Genomic DNA, 9,264 nt, shown 5'->3' on the forward strand with positions numbered 1-9,264 from the left:
GGCGAGTGGGTGTTCCGAGGGGGCAAGTGCGTTTATGTCCATCGGATGGAGCATGTCTCGGATCATTTGACCGCGGATCAATTGCTTGAAGTGCTCAACCATGATGAGCCGGCTGAAACGAAGTAGGGAGAATGCGTGAAACATGAGCAGGGATTTATTTGGTTACCAGATCGGCCGAGTGCGCATAGTCCTCGAGGAGTTGACAAGCGTGATACCCCGATTGGGAGGATTTCTTGAATACTTATTATGTTCTCAATTTCACTCGCATATCTTTTTACAGAAGCTTCCTTCCATTATCCTATGAATAATAAGGTGATCAATGTGAAGAATTTTGCAGCTGAAAGCCATGCTTGGTTGCTAGTTTGGGTCTAGCGCGATTTGATATGCGCGGGGTATAAAAAGCAATGAGATGCCTCTAACAAATAAACAAACACACCATCTAGATATTCAACATGGGCAAGGAACTCTCAGTACTCTGTTTTGGAGACTCTCTGACAGCTGGATACTACCATTTTGGATGCGACTACCATCCATACGCCTTGACACTGAAAAATAAACTGCAGGCAGCGTTTCCCACTACCACATTCACCGTCGACGAGGACGGCCTTCCAGGTGATTTGGTCGTCAGTCCTGCCGGCAAATTCCTGCCTCGAATCCAGGCAAAATGTGTGTCTACTCCACTTGTCTTTGTTGCAGTGCTGACCATTACAGTTGACGGATCCAACTATGACTGGGTTATCATTCTCGGGGGAACAAAGTCGGTTTCCTTTCATTCTTTACGCCTGAGGAATCTGATATACTAATATAAGCAGTGATCTCGGGACTAGGTATCCAGCTTCGAAGATATACCCTGCCCTGCAAGACGTGTGGGAGGTAGCTCTAGACAGCGGCGCACATGTTCTCGCCCTGACCATCCCTGAATGTTCGGCTGTCAGTACGACGCTTAACACAAATAGAAACAAAGTGAACTCGTCCATACTCGCTCATAAAGCGGAGGGATTGTGAGTCCAATAAAGCCGAGAATACTGCAAAGCAACTAATCTGGAATAGCCACGCATTTGACTTGCATGGCGCACTGCCCTACCACAACGCCACAGAGGAATTCAAAGAGAAGATCTGGGATGATGGGCTGCATTTAACTGCCGAGGGGTATAGGCTCGTTGGGGATGTGGTCGGGGAGCATTTAATTGCGCTGCTCAAGGACAAAGGCTTATAATGAGAGTTATCTGAGGGCTCTGTACCTGTACTTCCGGGTTGACGTGTAACTGACCCTCAGCCCCTTTCCCATTTGATACATTGAGCATAGTCGCATCCTTCCGTACCAGACCACAACAGAAGAACTCAGCAACTGTTGAATATTTTGATTAGATAGTTTCTATACGTATCTCGTAGCTATTGGGCTATCTATTAAGAACTGCGTCCTCGAAGTGAGATCATCGCGGTCCTCCGAGGATGGCCACCAGTCCACGTGCGACGGCAACTCCATGCATCTCTTATGGGCAAGCCATACACTCAATGCTCTCCAACACACACCTCCTCGCAAATACAAGAGATATTTAGGTACATCAGCCAGACCTCTGCCACGCCCTACCCAAATGCCATTCAAGCACTGTACCCTGTCTATACAGTCCCCTCCACAGAGCACACGACCACAGTTCCTCAGACTACACGCATCTGTTAGGCTAATTACTCAAGCACTGGCTCCCGATGGTGCCCTGCAGACTCACGCCATATACCTCACAGCTCACCCCACCTGCTGTATTCATACAGACATTGTAACAACTTTAAGAAGCATTGCACATATTCTCTATTTAGAAGGTGGTATTGGCAGATCACAAGTAAAAGGATATCAAAGGAATTTTCTATACTTCAGTGAGGTTGAACTGAAAGTGGCTTGATGTGGTTAATCTTCAGCATATATCACATTGAGGTTTTGCATTATTTATACTGCTCCTGAGAGTATACAATCCCCTTCATTTCGACTCTGAAGAAGCACTTTACTCATATTTTGTGGCTTAGCCCAGTCTCCGAAGCGAAAAGAAGGGATGCATCCAACAAAAGTACCCCTGGGCGACCCAGTATGTGTTTCTCGGAGTGATGGACTGAATCTATATAATTCTGAATATGATACTAAGTCCTTGACAACAAATCGAGTCAAACCAGAAAATATGAAGTAGGTAGTGGTAGTGATTGCTGTATGTCGTCTTTCCGTTTGTGTAGTCGAAAGTAACCGTTGCAGGGAACCAAGGGTCGAGATTAGGTGGCCTGAACTATATCATCTCTATACCAAATTATATGCGTTGATCCCGCAGCAATGCTAATCTCTGTATGTCAGCTTGGTGTTACTTGCTGGATATTGCATTGTGGGCCTCAAGATAATCATTTGTAGTGTTGCAAGAAAGTACAGTATACCGCGTAGGACCGCGCTTAGATAACGTTGGTTTATATTATAGTTCTTGGATTTCGGTAACTCGGCAGGTTGACGCAAAAGGAAAGACACTGAGTGTATGGACCAGATCATCCAAAAGCCCAGGAAGACAGGTACCCGGAAACACGTAACATGAGGACAGAAGAGACGAGCTATTTCCCGTTCTCTAATGCCTTGATGACTTCCCACTGGCTCAACATTTGCGCACACTCCATAGCTGTACGACCATTTGCATCTTTAATACTCCGGTTGGCTCCTCTGCTGATCAAGTAGTGAACTACATCCACTTTTCCAAGTTCAGCTGCTTTGTGCAGGGCTGTTCCGAGACCCATAAAATAGAATAACGCCCAAGAAGGATAATGGTTCTCGTACATAGTTGAATTAATATGTGCTCCTTTTCAATGAGAAGTCTTTAATACCTCGATGGTATCTGACTGCCGTTCAATTGCATGATGAAGGAGCTGGCCTTTTTGAACATTTCCGCCACGACTGAGAATGAGGTGGATCACAGAAATGGAGGCGCTTTCGACAGCAAAGGAGAATGGGGTGAGATCAATAACGCATTGACGATTGGGATCAGCTCCATGATCAAGGAGCCAAGCTGCCATCTCCTCATCTGCAATAGCATAGCTGAGGAAATGTTATAATGTTATCTCCAGTAAATTTTTGAAGATATTGGGATCATGAGTCTCACCCTAGTACGGGAGGTTTAAGCTCACTCACTGGCTGATTGATATCCCACCCATTTTGAAGGAAAACTTTCAGAGCATCCTTCCCCTTTACTTTTATGGCTTCTAATGCATAGAGTGGATCCATGGGCAAGCCGCGATCAAGCAGCTCTTTGATGAACTGCGCATCATCTCGTTTGATGGCTTCGATCATTATCGCATAGAAGTCACATATGTCAAAACCCTCCGACGAAGAACTTGGTGAGTCAAGAACCTCCCGGAATTTCTGGATATCACCACTGACGCAAAAAGCATGCAATTTGTCAAGGGTCGCGGGTGGCGTTCGAGTTGGAATTTGAGGGTACTCGCTCGGCTTGATAGGAGGGTAATCTGGCGGAGGCAGGACATCCATAGCGGGTTGGATCAAAAACAACGATAGTAAGGATTAACGATCACCCTTATTTGGGAGCTTCAATGAAGCGGGACGTATTATGTACTCAAGCAACAGGTGGCGAGGGAGTGGTATTTAAAGTATTTCTTAGTCACCAAACCCGACGTAGTTTTCTTTCTACAAGCAAAAAGTACGCCAAAGCATGTTTCTTTGTGTTGCTCCAAATGATTAACTATATAGTTAGTTAAGTTAAGCACGATCGAACTTAGTCATCCATAGCATGGAACCTCAGCATCACAGGATCCAGCCATCTATACCATCATGACTATACGTGTCGCGTTAAGCTCCAACATGATATTCGAGCCGAAGCACGTCAAGGTTATCAAGAGTATACATACGTCAGAGGCATCTGAGATATTCTATGTCACTTACAAGGGTGCGGAGTGTTGCCTCAAAGTGGTCTGCGAATCGCATCTAACCGGCCGATCAAACAGTGCTGATCAGTTCTCATTTAGTTCCATATGGGAGATGACCCAGGCTTTTCGGATGATGGCCGGGATCTCTGCCGTTACCGCTGTGAATCTCAAACATACGAAGCTCTCCGTTCTCGGGGTGTTTGCGACCGTGGATTTGTTCCTCTGTTTTACGGAACATATGAAAACCTTGACCCTGAACTTTTTGGGAACAGCCTTGATTCTTTTAAAAATGATAGAAGACGACCATGTGCAATCTTGACGCAATACCTGCCTGGCGCGACCTCGCTTACGGCGAAGAATGTCACTCCAGGGCTATTGCAACTGGCAATTGAAGGTCTTAAAGCCATCCATTCCGCGTGGGTCATCCACAACGATGCAGAGCCCAAGAATGCTCTGGTTGTCTCTAATAGGATTGTTTGGGTCGATTTTGATGTGTCAATCGTGTTTTTTGCGGAGAAGCGAGGGGATCTCAATCTCGCTGATGAGATTGAGTCTGAAGTCGAATTTTTCTGCAGCTGCGCTCGCAAACTCGTTAGTACCCTCATCCCTCATCCCTCATCCTACGTTTGACTGACATTTGGCTAGATACAGAAGGAGGCATCCATACCTCCACCGACAGACGGATAGAAGCTTTTTATCATAAGCTTCTCCTATTGTGATCTCCTGGGATTTTCCTTGAAGTTCTACATTATTCAGTTTAACTAGCTCGATCTGCACTTCTTTGACTGTCCACTACCCTTCAACCACAATCCTAGAAACAAGATACTGTGTGTTAGCAAGCATATTCTTCCTCAGACAGGGGTACTAGTTTTGAGCTTCATCTTTAAAGCTTCCATACCAACCAAAAGAAGTACATGCTTCGGTAACGTAATAAGAACATGTGTAATTAATGACACCAAGCCTACACGACTTGCGAGGATGTACACAACCAGCCAATTGACCTATTCGAAGTATACCAGGAATGCAAGACAAAGTCGCCTCTTCAATATGAAGCTGTATTACTCTATCCAAACCGTACAGTAGACATTTAACTACTCCTGGCATGAATGCAACCGGTTGAAGTCATTCGTTCTTTCCGCAGAATATTGTTTCTTGGACGCGAGCTCTTCAACCTATACCATACCGAATACCTCAAAGTACTAATCTGTTCTGAAGAGGGATTGTAGGTCGTAAGCAGCTACTTGAAGTTCGCATGAACACCAAGCATCGGTCCTTGGGTTATTCGTTAAGCTTGGTGCTGCCGTGATGGAACTTCATGGTCTACTCTCTCCATGTGTACAGTTAGAAATATAAAAGCGGTTTGAAGCCCAGTCTTTCCATTCCTAAGTCCATATCATCATTCCCTTATTCGAACACGACTGCAACGGAAGATAATGTCGCACCAGACTCTTTTAGAGTACTTGACGAAAGATGCCCCCCCGCTTTGAGTCATCAAAATACTACAAGGACCTCGACCACCACAAACAACAAATATAGCTGGAGAGATATCAAAAATGTCGTCTCGTGGTCGGATTTCAGCTACTCCAGGATAATACAGGATTATGGTGCGGTGCTCAATGGCACCCCAATCCCATCGGATCCGATGCCAACATCGCCTCCTCGGCCTATCAGGGACGAGATGTTGTTCCACGACCGCTTCGTTGAATACATATACCCACGCGTCAGGAGGGCGCTACGAGCTGGATTCGAGCAGAACCCTTCCCTCACCGCTACTGCGAATCACGAAGCGGTTACCTTTGATGGTGGCTCAGCAGCAACCTTGCTTGACCAGTTTAAGCCAGACACGGCGATCCTCAGATCTTCCGACACTTTAGGCACCGGAGACAACCGTGCCCCTGCAGATTTAAAGGTCTCCTGGAAATGGAAATCAGAGTGGAGAACAACTACGGATGCGCAAGACGCCAGGGAATACAAGCAAGTGCTCTCGCAGCTGAACTACTACATGGTACAGAACAAGACAAAGTACGGATTTATCGTGACAGATACTGAGCTTGTACCTGTGAAGAGATTGGCGCAAAGTGGTCATTTGGCGGTGGGGAATGCTATTCCTTGGACTGCGAGTGGGAACCAGTTGACTGTTCGTCTAGGCATTTGGTACATTTCAATGCTGGCAGCAAGAAATGACTGGCAACTATCTCACCATGTCCTGAATGGCTGAAGAAGCTGAATACAGCAATGAATTATCAAGTCTTGGCTAGATACCAAGCGTGAGTATTCTTTGGTGCAGGTGGACGAATTTTCTTCGGTACGGGCCACTGGATTTGAGCCGCTTTTGAGAGCATCCATCTTCTTGGGATTGGTACAGCGGATATCGGATGGTGGTATTTCAGGCTACATAATGTTCGTCCCTATGCGGATCACTTCTTCCTTGCCGTCTAGAGGTCATTACTTGAAAACCCTTTCCAGCCTCTTTGCTCCATGGCAGTCTTGCGATGCACCACTGATACCTCCGCCATTCCCGGGTGATCCTTGCTTTCGCGAATAGATGCATCAACCAAAGCGTCATCATCGCAAGCGGTGATGGCCAGATATTCTAACATCCACGGCATCTGTTTCAAAATCTCTCGCTCGTTTCTGGACCTGGAAAACGTAAGATATTAGCATTTAGTGAAACATATCTGGATGAGTCAGTATCGTACATTCTTCCGAGTATTATCTGCTTATCGGCATTATGCTTTTCTTGCTTGGCCTCTAAATACTGCCATTCGAGAATAGCGTTCTTGGGTTCTTTGCTCTTCCAGTAGGACCAAATCAGGTTCGTAAGCAACTCCTTGCAGCCCGAAAAGGCCCGAGGCACGTCTTCACAGGAGAACTCAAATGTTTTATCATCTTCATGAAAGCGCGTGATAAAGACATCTCCATACCAGAAGTACTCATCAATCCGCAGAGACTCGATTCCCAGGAGAGACATCAGGCACCGGTTCGGTTGGAGGCCATCGTTACAACACCAGTACAAGACGTACTCTCCGTTCAGCTCCCCCGGTTCTTGTTTGTTCAACTTGAATACGCGATAGACACGCTCAAAGTTGAAGTTGCTCCAATATGCACTGAAGTCCGGAATACACCAAGTTGGAGGCTCGTGGCCCATGTAGTTTTGGGGAGACCTATAGAAATCAATGCTGAGAAAGTGGGGCGTCTCTCCGTTGGCCGGGATCCTGAAACACTCTTTAGAGCACACAAAGTCGTCTAAGATGGTCATTTCGTCTTTGCTGCTTTTTGACTCCCTTGAGGATTCCATCATTCTCTGCTTTGCAAGCGCACGTCGTTTGAGCGCTCCCCCGGCGACTGTAACATTTGCTGAAGACTCTGCCTGGGCAGGTCGTTGGATATGAGAGACGATTGGGAGCTTCGCATTCATCAAGTCTTGAATATCCTGAAGAGTAGTCGAGAGATAGAATTGCATTCGTGGGTCAGCGGGTTGTCTAATGTGCCAAAGCGGGTAAACTTTTCTATGAGAGCCCCTTGTCTGGTAGAAATTCCCTTTATCTGTCTTCTTGCTCTTATACCGAGACAAAAACTGATGACATAGCCAACATGTCTTCTTGCTGCACCCTAGATACGGGAATGGATGCTCCTCGGGAGAGGTATAACTTTCAAGATGCAAAAGCAGCTGTATTTCTGCATGGCAATGAGTCCTTATCTCAGGTTTCTCACCCAACGCCTTTCGAATCTCCTTTTTTTTCAGCTGAGGCTTTCCTTCTTTCCTCGCCAGAATCTGGATCCGTTCCTCAACCTCCCTCCTTGTAAATCGCATACTATCCAGTGCTTGGAGACAAACGATACTCAGCTTCGCAAATGACTTTTGAAGCTGGATGGCGGTCTCCTTGAATGTTTCGTATGCTGATCTGAGACGCCCCAAAAAGCAAATTGAGTTCCTCCCCTTTCTGCTTCGCGGAGACAGGGTGGCAGGATTCGGTTCGTAGCGTAGTTCATATGCGATAGATACCATGCGCCGGAGTACCTCAGTGGACTTGTCAATTTTGTATTCAACAGACAGGCTATGCAGCTCCCAGGCACGAGCAACTCCATTCGATCCTTCCACAAAGGCGGCAGTGATTTCCGCCACAGAAAAGGATTCTATTTGTGCGGCATACACATCTAGGCGCTGCTTGTAGTAGCTCAACAGCTCCGTCCAGACCTTGTCTTTGTCAATAGCCGGCCGCTTCCCCGTAGACGCGATAGCCCGGATCCAGGTCGTTAGAGTATCGGCCAACTTCTTGTCCTCCTTCTTGTCCTCCTCGTCTGTGCCCTCATTTTTTGCGATGTAAACCGTAGGTTGTTGGTTCGCCATAACCAAACCGGAAGCAGAGACTTGACGCGCTCCCTTTCCCGTTGCATTACCCCTGCGTCGTATATGTCGCTGCCCTCCCGCTCGAGGAATAGATTTTTCCCGCGAAAACGTTTCCGCGATCGAGTCTAAAAACTTGGCAAGTTGTCTCTCTTTTGGATAGGAAGTCGATAGCTCATGCAATGTTATTGAATCGTTCTCGTCATCGGGTTCCTCGTCTTCGCCGCTAACATTTTCGGGATCTTGCTGCGCTTCATAGATGTGAAGAAGGAAGGATAGAGCAAGGAAGCCAAGGTGGTCAAAACCTACAATGGCACTCATATTGTTTTCATGTATTCCCAGCACTGGAGAGGTCTGGTCAGTTCCTTTATTATCAACACGCTGTAACCCCACCTGAATTAGCAGAGGGTCTATGTGGCCATCTCAGCGCCTCATTGGCTATTCTCATCGGGCGCTGATTTCTTCAGCTCAACCAATCATGGTATTCCTTAAGCGCCCATGGAAGTTTTACCACCGCAATGGGCCAAAATCACACCCTGCTCATTTTCGGAAAATAACCAAAAAGCATACAAGAACAAGAATTTATTATTTAACTACTGTATGGGCTACATATAACAAACCCAGCTCAGTCTACTTCGTGATGGGATGCATGTCAGTTTCTTCACCCTCCCAGACTTCTGTACCAGGATTCAGATCAGTGGATCTTATATCCTTACTTTTAGATACTTTAGATAGAGTAGGCTTTGGCTAGATTATGTTCCCCATACTGCTATTTATGGAGGCCGCCCTAGCGCTAAAACTATAATGTTAATGGCCCATGAGACGCGCGGAGTGGATTTGTAATTATAGCGGACTATTTATACAAACAGAAATTTGCTTTTTTTTACAATGATTATGTCTCACCACTCCTGGCCTCCTGTGCTCGCACATATTGCACTGATATCAAATACCGTATAGTAAGGATATCAAATTATTGAATATTGTATAGTAAGAATATTGAATATTGAATATTG

General features: G+C 46.1%; 4 protein-coding genes across 4 annotated transcripts; 2 read left to right on the plus strand and 2 right to left on the minus strand.

The window, feature by feature from the left end:
* Window positions 1-452: 452 nt before the first annotated feature.
* CDV56_100142 (SGNH/GDSL hydrolase family protein) lies at window positions 453-1,216 on the plus strand (the record flags this gene model as incomplete). The annotated part of the gene is made up of 3 exons (XM_026753761.1): window positions 453-757; window positions 813-1,001; window positions 1,051-1,216. The coding sequence occupies 3 exons, from the start codon at window positions 453-455 to the stop codon at window positions 1,214-1,216; spliced, it is 660 nt and encodes a 219-aa protein (XP_026609583.1).
* Window positions 1,217-2,826: 1,610 nt separating this feature from the next.
* Window positions 2,827-3,508, minus strand: CDV56_100609 (ankyrin repeat domain-containing protein; the record flags this gene model as incomplete). The annotated part of the gene is made up of 2 exons (XM_026754228.1): window positions 2,827-3,058; window positions 3,123-3,508. 2 exons carry the CDS (start codon window positions 3,506-3,508, stop codon window positions 2,827-2,829), a joined length of 618 nt encoding a protein of 205 aa, XP_026609584.1.
* Window positions 3,509-3,808: 300 nt separating this feature from the next.
* Window positions 3,809-6,121, plus strand: CDV56_100793 (uncharacterized protein; the record flags this gene model as incomplete). Its single annotated transcript, XM_026754412.1, has 3 exons — window positions 3,809-3,946; window positions 4,003-4,494; window positions 5,501-6,121. The coding sequence occupies 3 exons, from the start codon at window positions 3,809-3,811 to the stop codon at window positions 6,119-6,121; spliced, it is 1,251 nt and encodes a 416-aa protein (XP_026609585.1).
* A 217-nt stretch (window positions 6,122-6,338) lies between these two features.
* Window positions 6,339-8,572, minus strand: CDV56_101162 (nucleic acid/nucleotide deaminase domain-containing protein; the record flags this gene model as incomplete). Its single annotated transcript, XM_026754781.1, has 2 exons — window positions 6,339-6,543; window positions 6,603-8,572. The coding sequence occupies 2 exons, from the start codon at window positions 8,570-8,572 to the stop codon at window positions 6,339-6,341; spliced, it is 2,175 nt and encodes a 724-aa protein (XP_026609586.1).
* Between the last annotated feature and the right edge of the window lie 692 nt (window positions 8,573-9,264).

This window comes from Aspergillus thermomutatus (genome assembly GCF_002237265.1).
Source record: "Aspergillus thermomutatus strain HMR AF 39 chromosome Unknown NODE_474, whole genome shotgun sequence".
NCBI classification, from domain to species: Eukaryota; Fungi; Ascomycota; class Eurotiomycetes; order Eurotiales; family Aspergillaceae; genus Aspergillus; species Aspergillus thermomutatus.